The sequence below is a fragment of the Phalangium opilio genome, unplaced genomic scaffold (genome assembly GCF_054372755.1).
Source record: "Phalangium opilio isolate 3A_F unplaced genomic scaffold, DU_Popi_V2 ptg000045l_1, whole genome shotgun sequence".
NCBI classification, from domain to species: domain Eukaryota; kingdom Metazoa; phylum Arthropoda; class Arachnida; order Opiliones; family Phalangiidae; genus Phalangium; species Phalangium opilio.
Window position 1 is genome coordinate 5,290,930 of NW_028324168.1, and position 27,997 is coordinate 5,318,926.

Here is a 27,997-nt window from a genome sequence, read left to right on the forward strand (position 1 = left end):
TCAGTGGGCATATAATTTTATTCTTCTAAAAACAATCAATTAAAACTTAATTAAGATATTAAATTGATCATGATTTTAACACTGTGTAAAAACATCGGGCAATTTTTTTCTTTAAACATTTTTTTGAACTTTACATATTTTATAATACAATTAATGAATTTTATGAAAACATTTATTTAGGTTAATGGTTAACTAACATTGATTGATTTTTTTTTTAAAAGTACACTGCACGTAAGTTCAAACAATAAAATGGCAGGATATTTTAACTTCTTATTTTTTAAGTTTTATTATAATAATAATAATAATAATAATACACTTGCATTTGATGATTTGGTTGGTTGGTTGGTATTTATCTTTGTACAATTAATGAATTTTTAATTAATTAATTTCACGTTAATTAGCTATAAATCAATTTTTCAAACTCTTCATCTATAAGTTCCGTCCCGTCATCTTCATCTAGAGACAAGTCTAGTTCTTCATCATCCAAATTTACACTATTTAAAGCGTTTAAACGAGGTTTAGTTGTAGTAATTGTAGTTGAGCTTGAGATAATGGCATTTGTGTCCTCGGGTGTTGACCTTTCATTGATGAGGAACTATACTTTAGTATCCGTTACTTTTAAAAATTGAGGTTGAATAAAGTGACATACTTGTCAAGATTCGAAGCCATTTCCTGTACTTGTACTTTAGAATTATTTTGAGGTGTTTCCAATGAAGAAGTAACAGTTTCCGCGACTGTTGTTGAGTTATTTAGTTGATTATCTAAGTTATCGATAGATAATCTAACCCTTTTGAATGTTGAATTATCCATTGAGTTACTTCCTTGAGAATTTTCACTGTTTTCTTCGGTAATGTTTGAATTACCATTCTCTGTAATTAAATTTTAATAATTAATTACTAGGCCCTACTTATATTGTTATTAAGTAACGTAATTAGCCTTATTCCTGATCAGCGCCATCTACCCATAGCGGTGACTTTGAGAACTACTGTAAGCGGCAAGCCAATCAGATGTCGCTAAAATCTGGTGACGTCATTTTTGGTAAGACCCGAGAGTGCCAGTCAGTGACGTCACCAGATTTTAGCGACATCTGATTGGCTTGCCGCTTACAGTAGTTCTCAAAGTCGCCGCTATGGGTAGGTGGCGCTGATCAGGAATAAGGCTAATTACGCTCCTACTTACCATTTAACGATTTTAGAACCGTTTCTCTGTTTATAATCCTTCTTTTACGTGAATTACGCGGTTTTTCTTCTAATTGAGGTTTAAAATTAGGTTTTTGGGATATATTTTCAGAGGTTGACGAATCGGAAGATTTCTCTACTGTTAAAGAAATAGTTAATAATGATTAGTAAACTAAATACTTAGCTTAAGTTATTTTAGAAAGAAAGAAATTATAAAAAAATTATATTACCATTTTGGTTTTTAAGTTCCTTCTCTTTTCTAATTTCTTCCAAAGTTTTAATTCTAAAATCGGATTCTTTAGAAATATTATTGATTTTTGAGTAACTAGGACTTCCTAATGATTTAATTTCTGTTGAATGAATTGAATAATTAATTGAGTGTTAGTTAATTAGTTAGAAGATAGCTTTAGTTTGAGTTTGTTTTAATAATAAGTTACCATTTTCTGAGCCACCGCCTACTACATCCATTTTTGTTCTCTTTAGTCGTGACCTCAGGTCAACTTCTAAGGAGTTATTGAAATTCTTAGAATTGGCGTGATAGCCATAATAAGAATTGTACCGTAACAACCAAAATGGCTTACTACTTTGAATTGAGGCTGACTTTTCATTAGCCAATTGACCACCCTCTTTTGATAAATCATCACTGTCATGACTACCATTTAGAAAGTCCACTATTATAAAGAAATTAATATGATTGTAAGTTTCATAAGATAAATATTCTACAAGTGTGATGTATATTTCTTACTGTCAGGCGTTTCATAGAATGATATTGATTGTTTATGAAGTTTTTCCAAACGAATTTGTTCCAAGGTTTTAACGCTAATCTTCTCTTTTTCATCTTCTACAAAAAAATATAAGCTTATACCACTATCAAAGGCAGAACAACTAAAACCAACCGATTTAAAACAAACATAACTGATTAAACCTTAATTAAAAGAACGGCCTTTTTCTAAATATAAAAGGAATTAAATATTAAAATGAAAATAAATATAAATATTATCTTATTACAAAATAATTAGTATTTAATTAGCCTTAAAACGGGGGACTACTGCGCCGCCATTGCTGTATTGACGTCAGAACCCTTACCCCTACGTGATTGGTTGAATTCTCACAGGCTAATAGCGTTTTCCTTTGGGTCCTCGAGGAGCGCTCCCATGGAGGAATAAAACTAAAAACTAGGAGATCCTATTCTTCAAAAACAGTCTTTAACGAAGCTGGAAACTACTACTACCATTTTTATTGCTCCTTGGGAGTGCTCCGCGAGGACCCAAAGGAAAACGCTATAAGAGAGGTAAGGGTAAGGTTACTAAGGTAGGTTCTGGCTAGCAGACGCCACTAAACCAATATGGCGGCGTAGTACTCCTTGATTATTTTTAAGACTAATTAAATGCTAATAATTTTGTGATAAGGGATCATTTATTTATTTATTTTAATATTTAATTCCTTTTATATTTAGAAAAAGCAGCCGTTCTTTTTAGGCATAATGTTATGTTAGATGAAATTAATTTCGCTTTAAAAGTTGTCCCAATAATCTATTCATAACTTACCATCATCAAATTGTAAACTTCTTGCCATATTTGTATGTTCGGAACCATTCTGAGAAGTCCCATTTTTAACCGGTGTTACTGACATATTACTTTCAGTATCCGATTCTGTTTACCGAAAATAATAAATTAACAACACACGGATTAATCATTAAAGCTCGGAAAACTAAAACTTGCAAAAATGAAGAGTTGAAAACCAATTTTATTTCCCACTAATATTAATTATCATAACAATTAATTAAATATTAATCTATGGGCCTTTAAATTAAATTAAATTCAATTAAACTAAACTCAAGGCGAGTTTTGTTATTATTGTTGGTTGCTTTTTTTCCAATCACAAAAATATCTTTAAAACAAATTGTTAAAAAATATTTTTGTGCTTTTTTTAAAGCAAGACATGTAATAGACCAATTGGTTTCCGATGCCAAAAACATCTCCGCGCTGTAAACTCAACTCTTGTTTGTTTATTTAATTAATTAATTAATAATAAGCTTCAAGTTTGTTAAGTTAAGTATGAAACATAAAAAAGAAGACCCAGTAGGACTAACAAACATACTTGCTTTAAAAAAAAAAAAAAAAAAACTTGGGAAAAAAGAAAGCAAACAACAATAAATCACAAGTCAAGACAATTGTTTTTGTTTTTGAGGTTTTTTTTGCAGAAAAACGTGAAATATTTCAATTTTTATTCCCTGTTACTTATCAGAGAAAGAAGAAAAAAAAAATGTTTTATACAATCATATTTAAATTCTTTTTTTTTTTTTTTTTTAAGTTTTCAATTTTTCATATATTTATACGCTCAGTTGTTTTTTTTTTTTTTTCATTATTATTTCATATAACATTTTTCACGGTATTACTTTATGCCGAAAAAACATGTATTTTTATATAATTAGTGCCAAGTTCCTTCCGTTTTTTTTGTTATATTTTTCCGAAAAAATTTATTTTTGGAGATTCGTAAAGGCGCCATAGTTGGGAAAAAAAAATAGTTTCTCGTTCATTTTGCAAATATTCATTAAATGCTGAGCTGTACAATATATTTTTGTCAATATATTTTTTGTTTTGTATCTGGGTAAATTTTTTATTTATTTTTTTTTTTTAATGGTTACGAGGCTGCGTAACCCATAGAAGCAGCCATATGTTTCTCACCGTGTTCGTCGAAATTTACGACCACTGGAGCTATAGCTGGAGCCGCCGTAACTGACCCTAGTTGACCACCACCTAAATCCATTGGCATATTATGATGGTGGTGAGAAGTGCTAGCCATTTCAGGCTGAGACGAGAATAGCACTAAAATTAAAGAGGGTTTAACGTGTTAATTAATTAATTTAATTTTGCCCCCATTTCTAACACAAAAAGAGTGAAATATTATTTAACATTGAGTATAGGTCAAAAATAGACTAATGGCACCCCATGTTATTTCCCCATAGAGCTTAATACAGTCAAAGGCAGAGGGCTGCCATTACTGAAGCAAAGGCTTAACAGACAATGTTAAATGAGCCTAAAAACTATACTCAACTGTTAACTGGATTGGGATCTCTTCTGGGTTGTTCTCCAGGTTGATTACCTCTGGGTTTTAAATGTAAAAAAACACAATGGGCCCTTAGGCAACCGCTAGGTTGATTTTCCCAATAGCAAGGGATTTCTGAACGGTTTTTCTATTTTAAAGAGTTAAAAATAAAATTAATTACGTAAACTTTGGCGGGCAAATAAGGCGATTAGTTATAAAGGCTGGGACAGTACACAAACCCTGTTCTCCATATGGCGGAATTGACATGTAGAACTAAAACAACGGCCTTCTCTCCATGTTGGGCATACTGTTTCTTTTCCCAAAGCAGCCTCACAATGTCGAAAGGGACATCTGTCACCCTAATTTGACGTTAATTTAATATTAATACCCCTTAATAAACTAAAAAAAAAGAGTTAAAACGTTTAGGGAATTACTTTTGTGCATGTTGAATAAAAGTAAAAATAGCAATCATCGTTCCTCTTGTTTGAGGCTGCCATTTTCATGTGGTTTTTTTACTTTTTTTTTTTTTTTTTGAAAATTTACCCCGTAAGGTAAATGAATACCTATAATTTATAGTTTTAATTAATTAACTAGGTTCTAATTTATATTAATTACGGCAATAAGTATAATCCTTAATCCATGAAAGGAAATTTACAACAAGTAACAAGGCTACGTGTACAGTAACCTAACTAGCCAAGGCTTAACACGCGACCATAAATAGCCTTTCCCGCTTAAGAAAATGATTAATTTAAGAAATTACGCGCGGCTCAAATGATTAATTAGATAAAAATAGTTTTTAGATTCACTTACCTTTAGTTGTAAAAAGTATTTCCACCCAATAGTTATTTTTTTTCTAAATCTTTACCGACAACGAGCGTGAGCGATCTAAAAAAAATTCCACACAGTTTAGCTAGCGAGGCTTACGACAACGTGACGTCACAAAGAGCGAAAGGCAATGCGGCTTTTCGTTGGACTGGTTCAGGGTCACGAGATCTCTCTTACTAACCACGTGATGGAAAAAGTCTCCAATCCCATTTGTAAAAGCTTCAACGGTCAAAATTTGAAAAGTTATTTTTTAGTGGCGGATCTACTTATGTAGAAAAATGGTGTATATCTCATTTTTTATGCGGATTAACTATTTTATTAAGTTTTCCTCAAGGGTAGAAAGTAAATTAATTGTTAGTATGGAAGGTGATTAGCTGGAGATAGCCACGGTTTTAATTAAATCCTATTTAAATACGAATTACGAAGAAGTCGAGAATTTTATAAGTGTACACTGCAGTGACTGCCACCCAGTTCTCGGATTTCCATTGTTAAAATTCAACTTCTTTGTTTGGTGACAATTGTCGTGTAAGTTTTAATTTTATTATAAAGTTCTCGCGTAGTTTAAATTCAAATTTAATAAAAAATTTTAAGCCAAATTTTTAAAATGATTCGAAGTCGCGCTAAAATGACCCCTACCCGCGCTAAATTAAATACCAGTATAAAAAGGCGATCTTTTAACCGATCTATTAAACGTTTGAGCAACCAAAGCTTCAAAAGTTTTAACGCGAGTTCGGCGGAGAGTTCAAGTAACATTAAAGTTGTAGTCAGGGTTAGACCCTTAAATTCAGCTGAAGTTGCTGCAAACAGCAGATCAATTTTGGAAGTTCCTGAAAGGCAAGCTATCAATATACAGTGTTTTTGGCGCGTTAGTTTAACCCCTTTAAAATATTGCATTGTACCCTAGAACTTGGCTAGTTTTTGATCCTGTTGAACGAAATGACGAATTCTTCTTTCGCGGGGTCAAACAACCAAGGAGAGATATAGCTAAAAAGGCCAATCGTAATCAGACCTTTGTATTTGACCGCGTATTTGATGGGAGCTGCCCTAATCAAACAGTCTTTGAGGAAACCACTTTACCTATTATTGATGGTCTTATGAATGGGTTTAACTGTTCAGGTAATACCGGATGGGTTAGTGTGTGGTATTGGTTTTAAATTTATTGTACTTCAGTCTTTGCTTATGGCGCAACCGGGGCTGGGAAAACCCATACAATGTTAGGCAATGCTGAAACCCCAGGAATATCGTTTCTTATGGTTATGGAACTATTCAGAAGAGTAGGTTTAGTGGAGGACAAGGAATGTGAGATATCAGTGTCATATTTAGAGGTATTATTAGACGTCTAACCGCGCGTTCTTAGAGAACAATAAACAAATTGGGTTTATCTACTCAGGTGTACAATGAAACGATTAAAGACTTATTGGTACCTTCAGTCCCTTTAAATATCCGGGAAGATAGTTTTGGGGTTAAAGTCCAGGGGTTATCAATGCATAAACCCAAAGATGCTGAAGAGCTTTTGCAACTTTTGTGTCATGGCAATACAAATCGTACCCAACACCCGACCGACGCCAATGCCGAATCATCCCGCTCACACGCCGTCTTTCAAATTCATTTGAAACAAAAAGACAAAATTCCTGGGCCAAATGAACGTATTAAAATGGGCAAAATGAGTTTGGTGGATTTGGCTGGGTCTGAACGTGCCACAGCTGTGAAAAGTCACAGCAAAGCTCGTTTGAAGGAAGGGGCTAACATAAATCAATCCCTTTTGGCACTAGGAAGTTGTATTAATGCCCTAGCTGATAAGAAGGTATTGCTAATTGATTTAAGGGTAATTCTCTTAATGAATGAAGTTACCATTTCTTTCTTCTTCTTCTTCTTCTTACCAACCTAGAAAGGAAACCACGTTCCCTATCGAAATAGTAAACTGACCAGGATTTTGAAAGACAGTTTAGGGGGAAATTGTGTAACTGTTATGATTGCGGCTGTTAGGTACTTCAATCTTAACTAACACTAATTAGTAATAGGCTTAATTAACATAATTATCCATAGCCCTTCGTCACTGACCTACGAGGACACGCATAATACGTTAAAATACGCTGCTAGAGCCAAGGAAATCAAACTAGACTTAAAACGCAATACCTATAGCGTCGAATCCCATGTCTCTCAATACAAAAAAATTATGGAGGCTCAACAACTTGAAATTGCCCAGTTGAAAATGAAGTTGAAAACCTATGAGGAGGAGAGTACTATTGCCATAAGCGAAACTGCGTCTGTCGCTTGTCAATGTTCGCTGATGGATTATGATCAAAATAATCCTGAGAAAGTCGCGACTACGTCTCGATCTTCGACTCTGGTGAATGAAACACCAAAATCAACCGAATTAGACCCCGATTTCGTCATAGCTCTGGACGCATTATTCGTAGAGCAAATTAAAATAAGGACAAAAATGATGAATTGTGAAAGTGATGCAAAGCTCTTATCGGTAAATTACAACTTAGTCTCTAAGTAGTTCGGAAGTAAAAGTAGTTCTTCCTTAATGTTTTTGTCGTTTTCTCTTAGCTTAAGCGACACTTTAAAGAACAATCTCACGAACAAGTACAATCGTTAACGTGGGAACAACTAAAACAAACGAGGGTAAATTAAAATTACAATAACTAATGAACATCGTAGAACTTCCATCTTTTTTCTTTATAGAGCGCCCAAAGGATGTTAAGCGTCTCAAAGGGTTTGCGAAAAACTGAAAATAGATGTATAAACGCAGAGGCTATTTTCGCTGAGAAGTTGGAAGCAAACCAGCAAAGAATCACTAATCTACTTGAGGAAAAATGTGGCATTGACGCCTTTGGAAATAACTCATTACGTAGATACATCGACAACAAGAGAATGGAAGTCGAGATTGCGTGTTTGAACGTTCAAACGCAGCATATTAACAAATTGTTTAAGTTGCAATTAAGTGATAGTTCCTCGAATTTCAAACTGGCCATTAACGCCTTGCAGTTGGTCAAAGACCAACAATTGCTACTAATGGTTCACGGACGGTTAACTGATGATCTGAAACAAAAATATGAAAATCTTCTGGATCAGGTAACGCGTCTATTCTTCCTGTTCTACCAACAAAAAATAATTGATGTTTACATTCTTTTTTCTCTCTAATGTTTAGGTTAACGTACCGAAGGAAGTAATGTGGGCCGATCGGGCCAACTTTAACCCGGAACCGGATGAATACATAAAAAACTATATGATGCTTAAAGTCTATAAGTTCACCAGGGAGTCCATCTCCCCTTGGAATCGTCAATCTCAGTCGGGACTCCCTTGTAATCCATTTTCCTCGACGCCCTACGCGGGAGTTACGAAACCAAACTTGGTTTCTTATCATAACCCCGATAAACCCGGTGATCATTCATACATAAGAGTTGATAGCTTTCAATCAAATGATCAAGAAATGGAGGAAAAGAAAGAGGAGACGACGCCGGTAATGGGTATCTCCCCGGTTGATGGTTGTTTAAGTTCAGTACGTCTTCCGCCACGTGGCAAATGCGGGTCGCCCTTTCCACTTCAATGCAAAGGAAAACCTCTAGCCCGATCTTTAGATGATACCTTCGATTGTGAAGCTAATAAAAATACGCCGGTTACTCCTTCCGTTGCTGTTGTTGTTGGTGTTGAAAATGTTGAGGATAATAGAACACCAGATTTTCCTGGAAAGGTTAATACAACGTTAACCTATGACGTGTCTCCTCTTGTTGAACAAATGAACCAGAAAGAGACGCCTCCATCACCTGGTAAGTATTTTATTATGCGCGTTAACGATTAATGTTAACACCTAAAGTATAACCAGGGATAGATTTAATTTTAGAAGTAGGAATGGAGAACGGCGGTTAGTATTTACTTCAGTTATTCCGACTCATAGACCACCCAGTATAGAGCCCCTCCCTCTAACACGTAACGAAAAGTTTAAATTATCTTATTGGCTCAGTTAAACTATGTTTTGCTGACGGGGACGGTGAAAAATAGTGACGTAATTTCTTTTTACCTCTGTCGCTATGACCCCCCCCCCCACCGTCCCGGTCGGGGGTCCGTCCGGGATTTTGACGCGCGCCCATCCACATTACTCTGTTCTCCATTCCTACTTCTAAAATTAAATCTATCCCTGGTATAACATTATACGCCTTAATTAATTAAAAGAACGGAGTTTTTCTAAATATAAAAGGAATTAAATAATATTAATTATATTTTGGTTTTAGTTTATACCTCTGACTATTTAGAGGTGATGAAGAAACTGAATTCTACCCCTCCGTCGCCCGTTTTAACAACTTCTCCTTATGATCTTCAAAAGATACGCGATTTAGTTAAAGATAATTCAACTCCACCATCGCCGGTTTATACAACTTCTCCTTATGAACGTCAACAAGCACTCGAATTAGGGAAAGAAAACTCAAGTCCGCCGTCACCCATTCCGGTCTCGAATTTTATTGAATCGATGGATCATACCTTTGTAATGCCAACTGAAGCGATGGCGGGACAACGTAATGGAAACTTTAATGGTAAGTTAAAACTTCATTTCCTCATACTACTAGGGCCCCCAGAGGTCCTATAAGTCCTATAAAATCCTATATTTTTAAAAATGTACTATAAAATCCTATAATTTTGGCTAAAATCGCTAAAAATCCTATAAAATCCTATAATTTTGAAATCTGGGCGAATTTTAAGCAGCTTATCGGTTGAACCAGGACTCGGGTCTAAAAAATATCATAAAATGGGGATGGCTTCCCTAATATTGTAGCTTAACTAGTTAAACATAGCTCAGTATATTATGGTTCTGATAAACTGAATGTTCAGTGTGCACCACCATGGTGAGTTTTGCGTGTGGGCAGCCAATAGGAAGTCTACTGGTTTTCATTTGTTAGATCAAAAAAAGGCGGGAGATAATTTTTTTGCAGTACTGCTTCTTCAAAAAAAAATAATAATATTTTACTGTCCTATTCTGGAAACCCTTTTTGTCGTAGCCCCAAGTTTTTAGTATGGTTGGATGGGGGCATATAGTACTATAACATACTCAAAGGGCATCCCCGTATCTCTAGTAGAACCAGAGTTATGAGCCTCGAAAATTGGAGGGTATGTTTTTGAACATTTTGCTTAATTGCTCGGCCCCTGTTTGCAGTACTGGTTCTTTAAAAAAAAAATAAAAATTAATATTTTGGTGTCCTATATAATCCTATAATTCTGGAAAACTGTCCTATATAATCCTATATTTTCATGAAAAAAATCCCATAATTCCTATAAATATTTTCGAAATGCGGCTGGGGGCCCTGATCCTATAAATCCTACATTTTCTTATGAAAATACTTCTTTTTCTCCTATAAAATACTATAATTTTTGATTGGGCGGTCCTGTTCATATTAACTATCTCTTTCACAGTTTTGGACGAAGTTAAGTACCCTATTAATAGTACCTTCATCGCCGCGTCATCCCAAGAATCTAAGAAGACCTCAGAGACGGCGGAAACAACGGGGATTTCAAATTTGCCCAAAGAAAAGAAACGATTCGCTCAGTTTTCTTTTAAACACCCCTCGACGCCTAAAATACTGAAGAGGTTCACGCAAGGCAATCAGAAACCTGTTCCGGCAATTAATGTTCAATCCGTGCACCCAATGGTCAGATCTAAATTAAATGGTGCCGGAGTTTCGACCCCTAATCTTAATGCTAATGCGGAAGTTGCGCCTAATCCGATAAGTAAGCGATTGTTCTATTGTTCTGGTTTGGTTTTCATTTGCATTGTATTTTGGAAATTTGGTTTGCTTTTGGAGTCAATATTAATGTTTTTGTTGGTGTTGCTTATGATTTTAATTTGCTTTGCTTAGTTTGCAAACTTTGCATGGCTTTTATTTGATTTGTTTTTGAATAAATTTAATTTAATCTTTATTTGGTTTAAATTTTTCCACTTTTTTTTTTTGTTTTTTTTTTCTTTCCTTTTGTTTTGTTTCATTAGGGACCAGGCCAACTTTTCAACAACCTACGAGCGCTTCTAAGAATCGCGCCATGTCTCAAAGAAACCACCCAAGTGGAGCCGCCCCTCCTGCTGCAGCCTCATCTGGAATGGGTTTAAGAACTACCTCTATAGCAATCTCCAGGGATTCCAGGGAACCAAAATTGAAGTAAGTACTTTGGTTTTCATTATTTTGGGTTTGGGTTTGGGTTTATTGGAGGGGGTTTTTTATTGTTAAAAATATCCCCATCGCGCAGGTTTATTGCTGTTGTAGGTCTATTAAGAATTAAATTAGATATTCCGTGGCTCTAGCCAATAGGGTCTTTGCGCGTGACGTCAAGTTACCTACCCCCCTTTCCTCTCCCCTTGCCGGCTGCCCGCTCTGGCCACGTTAGGACGCCATGTTGACATCCCCTGAAAACCGGTTTTCGCCCCCTATTTCTTCTCCCTTTTTACTCTGGTTCTATTGGTTATACCCAATAGAGCTATTTCAGAGGGGGTAATGGCTACGTCACCAATGCTATTTGCCCATAGAGAAAACCCTCTTAAAATGGCCGCCCTACACTCAAAGGCAGGCCCAATTTTCGTAGCAGACGAAATTTTTCCCCACTGAAATAGCTCTATAGTGTGCTACCACGAAGCTAGGGGGGGGGGAACTGTGACGTCAATATTGGGTCCCGAATTTGTATTGCCCAAGCTGACGGCGTCTCGCGACTGCCAATATGGTCGCCTGAAAAAAAGGTAAGAGATAAGAGCATGTGACGTCACTACAAAGTTCGTGGTAACACACTATAGGGAGGCGTTAACAACTGGCTAGGGGGAAGAGATTTCTGACGTCACGCAGTCAGCCCCCTCTGGTTGGCATATTTGCGCGTAGAATACTGTTTCCAACCATTAGGGGGATGAAACTCGAGTGAGAGATAGAAAGGTGTGACGTTTTAGGGGGGGGAAGAACTGTTAGATCCCTATAGACCAAAAGGTAGGCAACCCTCAGTATCGAGACATACAAGGGGGGAGGGGCGTTCATTCATGATACTAAAGGACTATGGCGCAGGCGCCAAGAAGCCAAATGGAAGGCAAAGTTTTACCCCCCACCCAGTGTCTCTTCCCTCTTTGTTACATCGAATTGGTCCATTTTCGCGGGGCTCTTTTTAATATTTTCATTAGTTACGTCATCGACGTCTATAATTTTTGTACTATTTAATATATCTATGGTTAGGTTTAATCTCGCGGCTAAATAAGAAACAACAACGCGATTAAATGAATTAAATGAAGGCATACCAAAGTTTTTGGGGTCTAAATTCTTCCATCTTCGCTCTATTATATCCAAATGGTAACAACTTAACAAGCCCTCCTTTCTAAAAGGGAAAGTTTCGAAGGTGAACTTAAGTTAAATTCCCACGTGTAATATAACTCCTTCGAGGTAGCTGCGCTTGAGAGCCATATCGACACTAGTGGCCCTGGCCGTCATAGTTACCTTCTATCTTTGACGTCTTCACCGGTGTTATCAATGTTTAGAATCTCCGGCTTTTAGCACAAAATTCCTAGAAATGTACTTCAGCGGGGGAGTGCTAAATGCTTTGTATTGTATGGTGGTATACTTTGGTTTTGGTTCTTGGAATTGCCTATGAATCATCATGCTAAAAGGGGGTTGAATTTTATGGTGCAAACTGTTAAGAATAACAACGTGGTATAAACTTGTATGTTAAATGCCCCGTATGTCCTCGCTTATAGTTGCAAGTAGAGATTGTACTACTGTAAAGGCGGTATAGAAATATATTTTAAAGAATTTTTGGGCCAAAAGGGAAGGGGTTGGGGGCTTCGCTATGTATTGACATTGACGTCATGGAAATTTACCAACAGAATGGTACTTTCTTTGTCGCCTGAAATATAATAGACTATTCCATCAAAGAGAATATAGGGGAGGAGTTGAAGCTCCCCCGCTCCACAAGGCTAAATTACATTGTTGCCCCTAAATTATACTAGTGGTACGAGGGATTTTCCGGCTCAGTCGCGCCACCTACGATACCGTTTAATGTCTCAAATGGAAATGCCTCGGTACTACGCATTGATGATGCGCGGTAGAAAAGAGCAACAAGATTTTCCCCTCTTTCCACTCCTCCCCTATATTCTCTTTGATTCCATTAAATCCCTAAGAGACGCACAAACACTACAGGGGGGCGGGGGCGGAGGTTACCTTCATGGGTTATTTCGATGGCGCCAAGAAGTACCTACCGCTAGAGGCAGCGCAAGTCGGCGTACGTGTAGTGAACTCCGGCTCAGTCTGGCGTTGCCTCTTGGTTGGCGCCATGGGAAATAACCTAACATGGTCTTCTCCCGCCTTTGTAATTAACGGAGTAGTCTATAATAAAACGAGTACGAGATTTTAAAAGCTTTAAATTATTTTTTGAAGAAAATCTAAATCCAATTCAACTTTATACGCCGGAGTCCCATCTCGTTACGGAAATGTTAATTATAATACTAAGAAATAAATCATAGTTAATTAAACAACTTTTACATCTTATGTAAATAGGCTTTCTTATGTAAAATAGTCCCACTAAGAAAATTTGTAATAAAGAAAAAAAACCACCTAATGTATTTTGTTTGTTTTTATTATCGCCTCCACGACCCCAAAATAAAATAATAATAATAAAGTCCCGTATTTTTGTAAAATGTCCAAATGAATTTAAATATAAAGTATAATTAATAATAATAATAATAATAATATTGCTCGCGCGGTGTTAGTGGTTTCGAAATGCCCGACACCAATCGGCTTTCTATGATCTCAATGATCTAAAGCGTGTTGTGTTTTAATAATAATAATTAACGTGTCTCTTAAATAACCAAAAAAAAAGAAATGTATATATAATTTTAATTAATCAACTTGTAACTTCTATTTTAATGATTGTACGACGAGAGGAAATGGCTTTTATTAGTTTTAGAAAATAAAATTGAATTGCACAAGTGACAATATATAGCTTTTTTTTAACTTAATTCCATCACAATGCGACAATTACTTTACCAATATTCTTTCCTTCAAACATATACTGGAAATAACAAAGATGTTAAGAAGTTTTTGGGTAAATGTTTTTTGTTTTTTTTTGTGTGTTTTTTGTTTTTTTTTTGTGTGTTTTTTGGTATTATCATAAGCAGGGATAGATTTAATTTTAGAAGAAGGAATGGAGAACGGCGGTTAGTATTTACTTCAGTCCGACTCATAGACCACCCAGTATAGAGCCCCTCCCTTCAACACGCAAGGAAAAGTTTAAATTATCTTATTGGGCAGCTCACTTAAACTACGTTTTGATGACGTTGCTGACGGGGACGGCGAAAAATAGTGACGTAATTCCTTTTTACCTCTGTCGCTATGACCCCCCCGCCTCTTCATTCATTCCCCCCCCCCGTCCCGTGGAAGGGGGTCCGGGACTTTGACGCGCGCTCCCATATTACTCTGTTCTCCATTCTAACTTCTAAAATTAAATCTATCCCGGTCATAAGTTAATAAGATATGTTCGTGATAAGCTCTCAGTAAACACTTATGGAACATACCTTATGAACCCATGGTATAATTAATTTTCGACTTACTTCAACGGCTCTAACGACTGATTCAAGTCCTATAAATTCACCTTCTTTACTACGGGAACCATTTTCTATTTTAACTTTTATTTTGCCCGCCTTTTGCATGGTTGACAGGATTGCAAAGTATGACGGGATGAATTCCATGTGATGGAATAACATGAAACCATTTAGGGATAACGAGTTTAGTAGTAGCTGTAATGGTATGGGTTATTTTTGGATTTATTAATTTAAAGGCCGACTTCTAGCGAATTGAAAACCGATAAGCATCGAGACCAACAATGGATTATGTGACTGTACCGGTTTTCGAACACCCGCTTTGGCAAAAGTTGGCAGGGTTCCAGCTAACTGACTATGAACAAACATAGATAATTTCCTTCAGGGGAAAGCAAAAATTCGGGAGGGAAAAATTTAAAAGGATTTCTTTTGCACCTCTTTCAGTTAGTTGGAACTTTTCCAACTTTTGCCCCAGCGGGTGTTCGAAAATAGGCACGGCCGCGTGATCCACTGTTAGTCTCGATGGCGATGCTCATCGGTTTTCAGTTCGCTAGAAGCTTTTTACTACTGGGTCTGGATGTCGGCCTTTAATGGGTGGTCGTAATTTAACTTACTCTGCGTGGGAAAGAATCAATGTTTATTAACGGAATTGTGGCGTTTGTTTTGTAACCACTGATTGTTCCAATTGATATTAGACGTCCGTTGAATGCTAGATGATCCAGGAGTGTAACAAACATTTTCCCTCCCACAGTTTCCCAAATAACATCAATTCCTTCCTGAAATATTTGATGTTATTGCATAATTAATTTGTTTATAATTCAAATTAAGGAATTTTGTTGTAATTAGTTACTCTATAATTTGCTTTTAAAACGTCAGTTAGGTTTTCTTTTTCGTAATTTATCGCGTGGTCGCATCCTATTTCCTATACAGTTAACAAATTTAAAGAGATAATTAAATTAACCTAATTTATTTAATTAAAGTTTGATTTAGTTTAAATATACTTTTAAATATTGAACTTTTTCGTTACTGGAACAAGTTCCGATTACGTGGCATCCGATACTTTTAGCCCATTGAACCTAAGTAAATTGAAGTTTAATTAGGGATATTTAAGTTAGATAATTAAAGTTAATTACCGCGATATGACCCGTTCCACCAGCCGCGGAAGTTATCAAAACTTTATCTTTAGGTCTTATTAGACCTTTCTGAAAATTAGTAAAAATTAAACTTAATTTAATTAATTAATTGTAATTAATTTTATACTTATACTTACCTTATCTAAACTCAAAGCTGCTGATAATCCACTGACTAAAAGTGGTATAATTTCCGGATTTACTTCCGGTATGCTAACTATTTCTTTAGCGGGTTTACACTTTAATTAACAGTTAATTATTAATTAGAATAGCATTTTATTTATTTATTAATTAACATACCACATATTCTCCGTAAGCTTTTAGACCAACATGAGCTACGGGTTGATTTACTTTAAAATCAGTAACTTTTTCGCCAACAGCGACAACCTCTCCAATACCCTAATTAAACTTAGTTTAAAACTTAGTTTTAATTATAATTAAAGCAGTTTTTTTACCTCGAGTCCAATTTCAAATGGAGGGTATAATTTATTTGTGAAGTATTTTCCATTAGCCGCGTTAACATCCGATGCATTTATACCTAAATATCTAAAATATTTAAAAACTTTAATTTTGAACTAAGATTAAATTAATTCAAAATATTATTATGTAACTTGTTTTTAATTAGAACTTCCGTAGGTCCAGGTTTTATCATGGGAACCTTAACAATATCAATGGCTTTACGTATGTCGGACGAAAGAGTTTTTACAATAATTTTCTTAAAACTTTGAGGTAGCGCCATCGTAATTAACAACGAGTTTGAAATGTTTAAAACCTAACAAACCTAACTAGTATGGTTGTTATTTGTTTCCAATCAGTCAGTATTTTCTTTACTCTATGGTTATTTGTCTGGTTAATATTATGCGGCTCAAAGTCCTTATTTTATCCGAAATATTTTCTCCTGAACCCAATTTTGACCTCAAAAAGTTTTCTAATTGATAAAAGTTTTATTAAAGATAACATTGAGTGGTTTTTAAGGCTTATTATTTGAAGTACACTTGGGTGTTATGTGAAAATTGCAAGGTATTAAGTGCGTTAAACCTAAATGCGACAGCTTCAACAGCCTTTTTTATCCCCTCTCTCTTATAAATAACTTTGATAAAATTAAAACGAGTAAATGACCCACTTTATCGGACATCTTTTTATCAATTAATAGAAAAAGATTGATAAATCTTCTCAGAATTTGAGATATTAGTCGAGTCATTGCTTATTGCGTATTACTTTATTATTAAATTAATAAAATATAGCGTAAGTTTTAATTTTAATGATTAATTTTGTTTTTTAAAGTTTTGTACACCGTTTTTAGTTCTTTGAATTTTGCGCGGTTTGTTCTTATTGGCTCTTTGATGTGAGTTCTGATTGGACGAGTTTCTTTGTAGCCGCTTGGGGTCGCGATGAAGTTTGTATCGTCTGCAAAACGCGGATTTCTTCTTAAGTTTAAAAGCGTTGACATTTAATTTTTTTGCAGTTAATCGCGATTAAATTAACGGAGTCGTCTTACCGATTCACGCTACGCTTTAATGATAGCGAAATTTATTTTAATTACTTAGTTCACTTTTAGTTTAAATCAAAACGGAATCTTGATAAACCATCATTATTACTAAAGTAAGTTTGTTTTGACAGTTTTTGACGTTGACCACGTGTACCGAGGCTTAACAGTTTACTCCATTTTTAAATTATTTTGGCAGCGAGGATCTGATTTTTATCAAATAATTTTAACGAAATGCCATTCAAAGAGAACGTTACGATTTTTTTGCATGTCGCTATTGCTCTGCTATCGTTTGTTTGTAGTGTCATAACAGCCTGGCAGGCTGTTTGGGTTTTATCCACTCATGATAACAATCACTTTAAACGCGTTGAAGTACAAAAATATTCTCACACAATCAGTAAGTTGTTTACAAACATACATTTTATTATTTTTGGTAAAATAGTAGTATAACGCCTCCACGGATTTTTAAAAGTTTATAGTCGTTTCCTATAGTAAACGAGGTGGGGAACACGATGCCCTCAAAATTTTTCACCGCAAATGATTATGAAGTTTTTTTTTTTTTTTTTATGAAAATTGCAATATTTTGGAAAAGGACAAATCTAATAGAAACTGAACCTAACCTAAAACTAACCTAACCTAACATAACTGTAATGTTTTGGAAAAGGCATATTATTTGAGAAGTGAGTGAAGCTAAACATGAATATTTTGGAATCATAGTTAAATGATTCATAAAATATTACTAACCTAACCTAACCTAACAGTAATGTTTTGGAAAAGGCATATTATTTGAGAAGTCCATGAAGCTAATCATGAATATTTTGGAAAAGGCGTACCATAGTTAAATGATTTATAAAATATGATTTATAAAATATTACTAACCTAACTTAACCAACTCAAACCTAACCTAACATAACAGTAATGTTTTGGAAAAGGCATATTATTTGAGAAGTGAATGAAGCTAAACATGAATATTTTGGAAAAGGCGTACCATAGTTAAATGATTCATAAAATATTACTAACCTAACCAAACCTAACCTAAACCTAACCTAAACCTAACCTAACCTAACCAAACCTAACCTAACCTAACCTAACCTAACCTAAACCTAACCTAAACCTAACCTAAACCTAACCTAAACCTAACCTAAACCTAACCTAAACCTAACCTAAACCTAACCTAAACCTAACCTAACCTAACCTAACCTAACCTAACCTAACCTAACCTAACCTAACCTAACCTAACCTAACCTAACCTAACCTAACCTAAACCTAACCTAACCTAACCTAAACCTAACCTAACCTAACCTAACCTAACCTAAACCTAACCTAACCTAACCTAACCTAACCTAACCTAACCTAACCTAACCTAAAACTAACCTAACCTAACCTGAACCTAAAATATCCCAAACATAATCTAAACAAGTGTATGCGCCCCAAATATCAAATATAAAAACAACCATAAGTAATATGTGCTACCTTTTTTTTTTTTTTTTTTTTAAAAAAAAATCATTTGCGGTGAAAAATTTTGACGGCATCGTGTTCCCCACCTCGTTTACTATAGGAATCGACTATAAACTTTTAAAAATCCGTGGAGGCGTTATACTACCATTTGGCCTTATTTTTCATGAATAATCAATTACATCTTGAAATTATAGAGTTTATACTAAGTATGTATTTGAATCTACTTTGGGACTCTGGTCTTGTCGTAGTCTTTATTGTTCAACATAGTATGATATCATTGGGCTTCCTTCATAAATATCTTCCAAATAATTTGAATATTACACCAATTCAGCGAAATATTTATGTTACTTGCACATGTGCCTCTTTACAGGTTTGTATACTTAAAGGTTTAAGTAATTTGTTTAAAAATTAGGCTAATGAACATCATTTATTTTTTTAATTTCTAATCTTAGCTCATGATGATGTATTGGAGAAAAGTTGATTACGTCACTATTTGGGCCATAGATACAAGTAAAAGCCCGGGTTGGTGGTGGTTTTTCACATTACTTCACACTTTTGCTTGGTTGGCATTGTATGGACAAACTTTAGTCATGGACCTTGGGGAGCTCATTGGCCTAAAACAGGTAAGCAATCTAAAGTGCCTTGATTGAGGCCAGTCTATTTCTTTAAATTTAAAATTACGATTAGAAAATTTATTTGAAACCCTGAAAAACTTGTATTTTATGCTTGACCCCTGTTCTTGTAACGCGCGCATGCAAGTAAAAAAAAATCCGCATCCTTCTTTGGCTAGGTTTATTTTTCGCGCCAATTTGGTGGTTCTTATGGGGGTCATCCATAAAGAAAGTAGTTGTAGATATGTTAGGCTTAGCGGATTATAGATTTCTTGTAGATATGTTATGCTTAGTGTTATAAAAAAAAAGAAACGGCAAAATTGTGACACGTGGTATGTAATTTTGATAGATATATTACGACATTAGAAAGGAACATAGTCCAACAACTAGAAAAACTCCGGAACTTCGAAGGCTATATTACCACATGCGACATGGTGGTTTCCTTTGTTTCTCAATTATAATGTGGTTTCATCCTGTACAAAGGATAGACCGAGCATTATTAACCGCCTTGTTAATGGTTTACATGCAAAAACGTTTCCAAGTCATCCACGCGGACTATGAATATGTTTTTCGACAACAGCAACAAAAAATAGATGAACTTTTACGTGTACAATGAGGTTAGGCCTAATTTTAACCCGCCATGCATTTAGGCTTAGTACTTGGATTTAATTTTGCTCTCACATTTAGAAAGTGATATTTTAATTTTATTAAATCAATATGCCAAAAACAAAATTGATATTTTTTATTATATTTTTGATACAAACCAATATTTTTGTCGCGTTTTTGACCAAAAATGACATCTCAGGTTCAATAAAAATTTTTTTGCAGCATTCAATAATGTCGTAGTTGTCATTTAATTATAATTATAACGAAATAATATAATGGAAGTATGACGTGGTAAGCTTCCATTAGCTATAGCCTATTATTGGAGGAATTGAACATCAATATCTTCAATACTAAGTTACGTAAGCTTACCCTTAAAAAATAGGAGGGGGGGGGGCGTGAACTACATTTGGCTTTTGGGGGAAATGTATACTGTGTACATGTCGATGTATACTGTGTACATGTCGATCTATATCTCTAAACTAAAAACGCGCGGGAAAACGTGTAGGCCTATATGCCATGCCACTCTCGGACTCGGTCGATTTATTTACTGCAAGGTTAAGACAACGAAACTAGGCTTAACGTTTATTTCGGAGAAATTCAAACAGTTTTGAACTGAAAGCAAGATATAAAATGATCTAGGTAAGGTAAATGGTAAGTACATTGTGTTTTACTTTCAAATCTCTATTGTTTGACAACAACCTTTACCCTATTTTGAACCCTGTTCCCCCAATGGCAGAAAAGTCAGTCTATAAAGCGCGTGGTTATCGATTAGTTACGTCACTGCCTTTTATCTAAGATTCTAAGGTAGGCTAATAACGTTTGACAGGTGAGCGTTTTAGCGTAACAAGTGTTACCGGTTGTGCGTACTGATTGTATATAGGAAGTAGTTTAGGCTTGCTTCCGGTTACCATGGGGTGGGTGGTCATTAAATCTCGGATATGAAGTTAATAGAGATGGTGTTTAAGGAGGAACTAGATAATTGTCTAATTTAAGTCTGACCAAAGAAGGGTAGAAGGCTTGACTGGAGTACTATTCCCACTTTGAATATTGTCCTATAAGCTTGGGGTGCGCGCGCATCTTTGGATATTGAGAGAAAAATATTACAAATAAATAAAGAAGGAAAGAGAGAACTCCGAAAAGCTGGTAGCTGCCTTCAACTCCCCCTCTTTATAATCTCTTTGGTCTGACGGTACATAATTGATGGCCAGACTTAGGCTTTGTTTGCACTGAACGTTCTTATTGTAAACCGGATTTCCCAAGCTGCTCAAAGACTAGAATATTAAATCGCAACTCTGTAGATTCCTAGACGTTAGTTACAAACGTTATACACCCGTCAAAGTTAAAATACTTGTATGTTTGCTTTCTCTTTGAACCTTAATGTATATAGAAAAGGCTTAATAATGTAAAAGGACCATAAATCTTAATATTAAAGAACCTTTGAGGTTAGTATTTCACCGCACAGAACCGTGATTCGACTTCGTTTTTGTGATGTGTACCTTGAGTTTTTCTTTATCGACCATAATCAAGTTTCTGTATCGGACGAAAGCAAAACTTTCCTTTGGGTTGCTTTATGTTTTAAAAGCCTTTTGTCACGCGATTCATACACTTGATCTTTTAATCGCCTCTTTCACGTTGTTTAAATAATAAATCCGCTTCTTTGTCGTTCAAAGGAGAAGTATCGTGAGATATTAAGGTGTTATAGAAAGATTACACTGTCCTGAACTTATAGAAAACCGCGGAGGATTAACTTTTACGATAGACTAGACCTTTAAATTTCGGCCCTTACTGTTTGAACGAGTTCCATTAATAAACTATTTTAACTTGATTAGTTTTCTAGACTTTTGTACCACGTGGAAATCGTATAGTTCTAATGAATATTCAATAACACATATTGCCCTACACTCTGGGTTTCAGACCGGTGTTCCTCGTGGATAAGGGTCTTAAGAGTGCCTTAAATTGAACTTGCAGGTTGAATATGAAAATGTTCTCGCTGTTTTAGTACAGTAAAATGGCTGAAAAACAGCCGGAATCGCTTACTTATTTGGATTTTAGTAAAACCGAATTTAAAAACCACGAGGAGTTACAAGCTGCTCTTTGGAAAGTACCTGATTTAAAGTTGCGTTATGATCGTCTATGGGATGAAGAAGTTTTGTGCAAAATGAAAGGAGGTAATGTAAAGTTTGGTGGATTTATTTGTGTTCATTTTGATATATCATAACCCTGTATGGGACTTCCATTGGGGCTTACGCGTTCTTTATCTCCCCGTCTCCAGTGTGAATGATAATCATAGTCCTATAATACTCTAAAAGTATGGGCCTTCCAATGGGCCTTACGCATTCTTTATCTCCCCGTCTCCAGTGTGAATGATAATCATAGCCCTATAATAGCCTTAAAAGTATGGTTCTTCCATTGGGCCTTACGCGTTATTTACCTCCTCCTCTCCAGTGTAAATGAAACTTCATGAAATGGGGCGGTTACTTTTACGACAATTCTCCACGCACATCTCTAAGTTTGACGCAATCCCTGTTTGCTTCCACGTGTTCCTTACAGAATACACGTATCCCAATCCCGTACCGACGGCTTTGAGACCAGTTCGATTACGAGATTTGAGCCAAGTTGAAATAGATTGGCGTATGATGACCCTATTAAGACCAAACACAAAATTAGAGGAAGATATATTCACCAGAATGGTTCAGATGGAACGATACTGTTGTGTACGTGAGTTAAATAATAAATACATTTACAACTAAAATAAGAGTTTAATGATAATGATATACGAGGATGATCAGGTACAAAAGTAGTGTTGCTCATAAGCTCCGGAACAAGAATGCCCGTTTTACAAGACTCTCTCATGAAACTTGGGGAAGGTAGTTTGGGGCGCCATAAGCGGTTAACAGTGGAACTAACTAGCGGGAGTTTTGAATATATCTTTGTAGGGACACTACAATACCTTCCTTTTTGTTTGTTTACAATAATGAGTTAAGATAATATTGATATTACACGTAAGTTACAATTTGTTCAGTGACATATTTCAGTTAAACTAACTAGCGGGAGTTTTGAATATATCTTTGTAGGGACACTACAATACCTTCCTTTTTGTTTGTTTACAATAGTGAGTTAAGATAATATTGATATTACATGTAAGTTACAATTTGTTCAGTGACATATTTCAGTTATTCAGGTACCGAGCAGGTACGCGTTTTTGTCTTGTGGCTTTTATGGTAGCTATAGATTCTGATGGTCTTTCTTCTGTCGTTGGGGATACGACCCCCTTGTGTACTTGCCTGATCTGAGGCATGGCGTCATGTTGTGTGTCATGGTCAGGGACAGTGTTATGCCGAGGGCCGTGTGATGTCCTGACGGGAGGTGGATTGGGTGGAGTCTTTGGCTTTTCCTTGAAGGCGGAATCCCCTATATCGAATTCCACTTCCGACGATTCTGTGGTTCCAATTTCCACATCATAAGCAGACCGAGGACGTATTTGGTTTTTGTGACGGCGTATTGCGTCTTGTGGTGTTCTCACGGTATGCACGGTTTTTCCGATTATATCGCTAATGGTACCGGCAAACCATTTTTCCCCCTTTCCGAAATTGCAAGCGATAACGTCGTCGTGAAGTGCGAAGTTGCGGCTCGTGGGAGGTGGCGATTGTCCATTGGAAGTAGGTGGCATGGCCGCATGTTCCTGACAGGTGGGACATGTTGCGGACAGGTGCTCAATATCGCGGTCGATATGTGGCCACCAAAACATAGCAGCGATTTTCGGATCGGCATTCAGAACAGTGTGTATTTGTTCAGCGTGTTGGTTGATTGAGGGGAGGATTTGTAATTCCGAGTACAACCATTTCCGTCCGCATAAATTTGGCTTGTTACCTTGGACAACAAGGATAGGTAGACTGGCCTCTCGTGTTCCAAAGGATACTTGGACGTTTGTCTGGCCTATGATTTGGATCGCATCGCCCGTATATGATTCAAGTGTTCGGGAGAATGGGCGAACATTCTGTTCGCTACCGATGAGCTTGAAATCCTGTGCGGATATCATCGTGTACCCGGACCCGTTGTCGAGTTCAAATGTCATTGGTTTACCATTAACGGTCAACGTTATCACCTCCGGAGGGGGAACAGTCTCATCAGGCGATGGAGCTGTGTCGATATTGTGTATGGTATGCGATGTGGGTGAAGGAGGCTCAAGCGCCACTTTAATGTGATACACGTCTACATCATACTCGTTAAGTGCCACGGGCTCGAGATTGCCATGGTATAAGGTTACGTCATATTCATCCGGTTCCACGTGCTCGGAATTTCCATCGGGTGCGATGTCACCTATATGATTCGATCTCGGTGGACGAGATCTTGATTGATGAGGGTAGTTTTTCTTCATAGGAAGAGTTGGATTTAGACAGGCTCTCGCTAGATGGCCTGTACGATTGCATCGCCCGCATATAGCATTAATATGGGGACACACCGAACCCCTGTGGTTGTCGTTTTTACACCGAAGACAACAACTGAAGTCGGGAATTGGTTTTTCATCCCTCTGGTTGCTTTGTCGTGGTCTCAGGTTCGGGTGAGGGTTGTCATTGTGAAGGGCGTTGCTGTTGCCGTTGTTTTGCCCGTTAGAACGTCCTTGTTGCTCAGATTCGTTGTGCTCAGGGTGTTCCCGAGGAGTATGCATATGTGCAACCCTAAGGTCAATATCTCCATTCCTCATTTCACCAAGACTGCGTTTGGCATTCTCCATGGCTACGAGAAGTGTGGTGGCTCGTGCCAGCGTAACCAGATTCGTTGTGCTCAGGGTGTTCCCGAGGAGTATGCATATGTGCAACCCTAAGGTCAATATCTCCATTCCTCATTTCACCAAGACTGCGTTTGGCATTCTCCATGGCTACGAGAAGTGTGGTGGCTCGTGCCAGCGTAACCACTTTCTTTTCCTCCTCTTCGGCTATGAGTTTTTGTTGCATCACGTCATTATTGATGCCAAAAATGATTTTGTCAACAATCATTTCATCTGGTTTATCGAACTTGCAGTTTTCCGATAGAGATTGAAGAGCCGATATGTAGGTTTCCACTGATTCACCTTGTTGGCGGTCACGGCGATGGAAACGAAGGCGTGCTATGCATCGTAGAGGTGTGGGGTTGAAATGTTTGTTCAATGCAGCTACCAAGTCCTCATAGGATTTCGCGCTGATTTTATCCGGCCGAAGTCTATTTCGAAGAAGCGTGTAAGTTTCGGGGCTTAAAATTGTTTGTAAGACCGCCTTTTTAGTATCCGTGTCCTCGATCTTATTCGCCTTATAATATGCGTCTAATCGTTCGGAATACTGCTCCCACGATTCTTGTTCGTTATCGAATATGTTTAATTTACCGATGATGCCTGTCGTTGCCATGTCTATATGCGGCGATTTCCGATAGCTCCTTTGTAGTTGAATATTGGTTGGGCGATTTCTATATTGGTTGGGCGATTTCCCAAGTGTTGCTGGTTGAGTGGGACGATAGTTCCACGTTCTGGGCTCGGTGTAAACTTGTTAGGCCCGTATATGCGGCGATTTCCGATATAGCTCCTGTGTAGTTGAATGTTGGTTGGGCGATTTCCCAAGTGTTGCTGGTTGAATGGGACGATATTTCCACGTTCTGGGCTCGGTGTAAACTTGTTAGGCCCGTATATGCGGCGATTTCCGATATAGCTCCTGTGTAGTTGAATGTTGGTTTGTTGTGACCAAGGCCCGTTTATCGCGTATGGGTCGACCGTACTTTTATCGTAAAGCGCGTAAGGATAATTGGTCCCCGGCGAAATATCCGTGATGTCCGTGATGTATAGGCCGTTTATTTACGAAAATTAGTCCGCGAAAGTTCGTAGTTCAGTCACCGTGTCTGATGAATTGCGATTCTTGTTCCTAGCCGACGGTCGTCTAAGCCTCGTCCGCGTGGTCGTATAGATGATCTCGTCCAAAAAAGTTATTTTAAAACGATATTTTTAAGTTACTTGCGTTGGTGTTGAGATCCCATCTCCGTCGCCATTTGTTGTGTACGTGAGTTAAATAATAAATACATTTACAACTAAAATAAGAGTTTAATGATAATGATATACGAGGATGATCAGGTACAAAAGTAGTGTTGCTCATAAGCTCCGGAACAAGAATGCCCGTTTTACAAGACTCTCTCATGAAACTTGGGGAAGGTAGTTTGGGGCGCCATAAGCGGTTAACAGTGGAACTAACTAGCGGGAGTTTTGAATATATCTTTGTAGGGACACTACAGATACAGACTTAAAATGTCCAATTCAGCCAAGAGTTTGATGGTTAAGAACCCGCCTCGGGTTAGATTGACTGGTGGAACGGCGAGGACTTCAAGTAACTCCAAGGACGACGATTCGTCCGACGATAACACGAATTGCGTCACGTTGAGTTACGATCATTACTGCAGGGAAGTTGTCATCGAAGAGGAAAGGGTTATAGATGCCGATATGATCATGAATAAGATTGCCATGGCCTCCTCGACAAATTTGAAGAAAGGTAAAGATTTGAAATATTTCTAAACGCGTCCCGGTGGTCCCAGTACTCGCAATTAATAAACACGGGTCACTTAATGTACTATAACTACACTTTATGATACACCTTGTATAGAAACACGGATTAATAATTAAGTTAATTACCTGCAGAAAAAAGTGATCGAACTAAAAAACATCGTCATTCTTCCAAACCAAAGAAAGATTCGTCCGGTAACGACAAACCGCGTACTTCCAAAACAAAACCAAGTGGTAGCAAACCTACTAAGAACGAAGTGCAACACGTCGCACCACTTATGGTTGACCCTCACGTTAAGAAATGGGTCGAAGAAAGCGCTCGACACGTTCGCGAAGTTCCTGGCGACGATCAGAATGACCAAAACGAAGACGTTACCTTATTAAATATTAAAACCGCAGAAACCAAAAAGAAACATAGTCGATCGAACAATAGTAAACGCGTGAGAAAGAAAAAGGCTTGAATTATTTGAATTGAACCATAGCTTATAATTATACTTAACGTGCGGACAGAGTATGGGAAGTGTTTTATAAATACTTAATTTGTTTTTTTTTCGCGCCGTCTCTTAAAGAAAATTGGGTATAACCAGAAGTATATAATATTTCTCTTCGAGAGAAGTGTACCAGCACAAAGCGGGGTAATTGTAACATGATTGTTCTCAACATTGGAGCGAGGTTACTAAACCGAATCACATACGCGATAAATAAATCTCTCGTCATTACTCTATTAGTGCTTAAGTATTTACAAGCCAAAAATCCCACGTCAAGACAATGTTTTTGGGTGTATTGCTAGGGATTTAGTAAATACCAAACAGTTATAGAATTCACAATAGCACGGAGTATGCGATGCCCATCTGAAGTTTGATGAGCGGGAGAGCAAACAAAAAGGGTAGGTCCTTCGCCTGGGAAGAATCATGTTACATAACTATTATTATAAGTATTAAGAGGGTATAGAGTGTTATCCTTCTTCTATTATCTCCTTCTGGTTGAACGGATACAGAAAGTATAATTCGAAAATTGCCCTTGAGTCACATTGGCTTCTATAATCGTAATAATGTTCGCCCCGCCTTTCACTACATTGCTTTCATTTCGCTTGACGATTGTAATTGGTCGTTTGGCTAAATAGGTTTGGGAGTACTGTAGAAAACTCGGTATAGAGGAAGAATAAAGTTTACATGAACACGAAATGTTTGCGTTTACATTTCCGTCGAACATTTATTATAACGCCGTGAGGAATAAGTTGGTCGTGCCTGATATAAGACAGTGTACAACAGCTAGAGATATCCGCGTTATTTCTGTATAAATAAAGGTGTTTCAAAACACAAACCCAGTAGTGGAACTTGAAGTCGATTATGTAATGATATGTTACCAATAATCCTGTCATAAAATATTCAACTAAAAACAAACCGTTATTTTACTTCAGTGCTATCAATTTCGTGAGTTTCAATTTTCTCTTAGTTTTTCAAACTACCTGGACTATGGAGTCGTTACACGGTTTTATTTCCATAACCCTATTGTTATTCCCGTTGAGTATTTGCGGAAAATAGTATTATAGAAAACAATAAAAATTATGGAAATCTATGAGAAC

The 27,997-nt window shown here is 36.8% G+C and overlaps 5 protein-coding genes across 8 annotated transcripts; 3 read left to right on the forward strand and 2 right to left on the reverse strand.

Moving 5' to 3' along the window:
• On the reverse strand, window positions 1–5,191 carry LOC149677002 (uncharacterized). 2 transcript variants are annotated; one of them, XM_089837960.1, is made up of 13 exons: window positions 5,037–5,191; window positions 4,661–4,789; window positions 4,460–4,585; window positions 4,236–4,374; window positions 3,866–4,006; window positions 2,726–2,830; window positions 1,924–2,019; window positions 1,760–1,849; window positions 1,616–1,681; window positions 1,409–1,528; window positions 1,180–1,317; window positions 650–869; window positions 1–578 (listed from the first exon to the last, which is right to left on the reverse strand). In XM_089837960.1, the coding sequence occupies exons 2-13, from the start codon at window positions 4,727–4,729 to the stop codon at window positions 398–400; spliced, it is 1,491 nt and encodes a 496-aa protein (XP_089694086.1). In that variant the 5' UTR covers window positions 4,730–4,789; window positions 5,037–5,191; the 3' UTR covers window positions 1–397. The 2 variants fall into 2 exon arrangements, with proteins under 2 accessions (XP_089694086.1, XP_089694087.1); XM_089837961.1 differs by having other exon boundaries at window positions 4,466–4,585; window positions 5,037–5,190.
• A 106-nt stretch (window positions 5,192–5,297) lies between these two features.
• On the forward strand, window positions 5,298–13,586 carry LOC149677003 (kinesin-like protein KIF18A). The gene is made up of 13 exons (XM_089837959.1): window positions 5,298–5,885; window positions 5,956–6,167; window positions 6,222–6,376; window positions 6,442–6,855; window positions 6,940–7,037; window positions 7,098–7,530; window positions 7,608–7,682; window positions 7,743–8,132; window positions 8,209–8,827; window positions 9,290–9,589; window positions 10,464–10,778; window positions 11,035–11,200; window positions 13,445–13,586. The coding sequence occupies exons 1-13, from the start codon at window positions 5,656–5,658 to the stop codon at window positions 13,521–13,523; spliced, it is 3,486 nt and encodes a 1,161-aa protein (XP_089694085.1). The 5' UTR covers window positions 5,298–5,655; the 3' UTR covers window positions 13,524–13,586.
• A 329-nt stretch (window positions 13,587–13,915) lies between these two features.
• Window positions 13,916–16,480, reverse strand: LOC149677004 (prostaglandin reductase 3-like). The gene is made up of 10 exons (XM_089837962.1): window positions 16,346–16,480; window positions 16,190–16,280; window positions 16,035–16,133; window positions 15,875–15,973; window positions 15,738–15,806; window positions 15,606–15,680; window positions 15,455–15,526; window positions 15,219–15,380; window positions 14,617–14,802; window positions 13,916–14,078 (listed from the first exon to the last, which is right to left on the reverse strand). The coding sequence occupies exons 1-10, from the start codon at window positions 16,471–16,473 to the stop codon at window positions 14,031–14,033; spliced, it is 1,029 nt and encodes a 342-aa protein (XP_089694088.1). The 5' UTR covers window positions 16,474–16,480; the 3' UTR covers window positions 13,916–14,030.
• An 897-nt stretch (window positions 16,481–17,377) lies between these two features.
• Window positions 17,378–20,127, forward strand: LOC149677005 (nurim homolog). Its single transcript, XM_089837963.1, has 4 exons — window positions 17,378–17,617; window positions 18,873–19,048; window positions 19,131–19,301; window positions 19,639–20,127. Exons 1-4 carry the CDS (start codon window positions 17,455–17,457, stop codon window positions 19,903–19,905), a joined length of 777 nt encoding a protein of 258 aa, XP_089694089.1. The 5' UTR covers window positions 17,378–17,454; the 3' UTR covers window positions 19,906–20,127.
• A 230-nt stretch (window positions 20,128–20,357) lies between these two features.
• LOC149677006 (uncharacterized) lies at window positions 20,358–27,986 on the forward strand. Of its 3 annotated transcripts, none has more exons than XM_089837971.1 (5): window positions 20,358–20,546; window positions 21,864–22,063; window positions 22,446–22,598; window positions 26,147–26,401; window positions 26,548–27,986. In XM_089837971.1, the coding sequence occupies exons 2-5, from the start codon at window positions 21,904–21,906 to the stop codon at window positions 26,871–26,873; spliced, it is 894 nt and encodes a 297-aa protein (XP_089694097.1). In that variant the 5' UTR covers window positions 20,358–20,546; window positions 21,864–21,903; the 3' UTR covers window positions 26,874–27,986. The 3 variants fall into 3 exon arrangements, with proteins under 3 accessions (XP_089694097.1, XP_089694099.1, XP_089694100.1); XM_089837973.1 differs by having other exon boundaries at window positions 20,358–20,534; XM_089837974.1 differs by lacking the exon at window positions 20,358–20,546 and adding an exon at window positions 20,568–21,337.
• The last annotated feature ends 11 nt before the right edge of the window (window positions 27,987–27,997 follow it).

Excerpts from the sequence above, each read along its gene's own strand:
- LOC149677002 (XM_089837960.1), bottom strand. The coding sequence starts at position 4,729 with ATGAAAATGGCAGCCTCAAACAAGAGGAACGATGATTGCTATTTTTAC. Across the intron at positions 2,831-3,865 it reads CGTAAATTTCGACGAACACG|AATCGGATACTGAAAGTAAT; the intron begins GTGAGAAACATA and ends TTCGGTAAACAG. Across the intron at positions 870-1,179 it reads GGTTCTAAAATCGTTAAATG|AGAATGGTAATTCAAACATT; the intron begins GTAAGTAGGAGC and ends ATTTAATTACAG.
- LOC149677003 (XM_089837959.1), top strand. The coding sequence starts at position 5,656 with ATGATTCGAAGTCGCGCTAAAATGACCCCTACCCGCGCTAAATTAAAT. Across the intron at positions 6,377-6,441 it reads TATCAGTGTCATATTTAGAG|GTGTACAATGAAACGATTAA; the intron begins GTATTATTAGAC and ends TTATCTACTCAG. Across the intron at positions 7,683-7,742 it reads AACAACTAAAACAAACGAGG|AGCGCCCAAAGGATGTTAAG; the intron begins GTAAATTAAAAT and ends TTTTCTTTATAG.
- LOC149677004 (XM_089837962.1), bottom strand. The coding sequence starts at position 16,473 with ATGGCGCTACCTCAAAGTTTTAAGAAAATTATTGTAAAAACTCTTTCG. Across the intron at positions 15,974-16,034 it reads AAGCTTACGGAGAATATGTG|TGTAAACCCGCTAAAGAAAT; the intron begins GTATGTTAATTA and ends TGTTAATTAAAG. Across the intron at positions 14,079-14,616 it reads CAGTCGTTAGAGCCGTTGAA|TATATGTTTGAAGGAAAGAA; the intron begins GTAAGTCGAAAA and ends TGTTATTTCCAG.
- LOC149677005 (XM_089837963.1), top strand. The coding sequence starts at position 17,455 with ATGCCATTCAAAGAGAACGTTACGATTTTTTTGCATGTCGCTATTGCT. Across the intron at positions 19,049-19,130 it reads GCACATGTGCCTCTTTACAG|CTCATGATGATGTATTGGAG; the intron begins GTTTGTATACTT and ends TTCTAATCTTAG. Across the intron at positions 19,302-19,638 it reads AGCTCATTGGCCTAAAACAG|ATATATTACGACATTAGAAA; the intron begins GTAAGCAATCTA and ends TAATTTTGATAG.
- LOC149677006 (XM_089837971.1), top strand. The coding sequence starts at position 21,904 with ATGGCTGAAAAACAGCCGGAATCGCTTACTTATTTGGATTTTAGTAAA. Across the intron at positions 22,599-26,146 it reads CAGAATGGTTCAGATGGAAC|GATACAGACTTAAAATGTCC; the intron begins GATACTGTTGTG and ends AGGGACACTACA. Across the intron at positions 26,402-26,547 it reads CTCGACAAATTTGAAGAAAG|AAAAAAGTGATCGAACTAAA; the intron begins GTAAAGATTTGA and ends AATTACCTGCAG.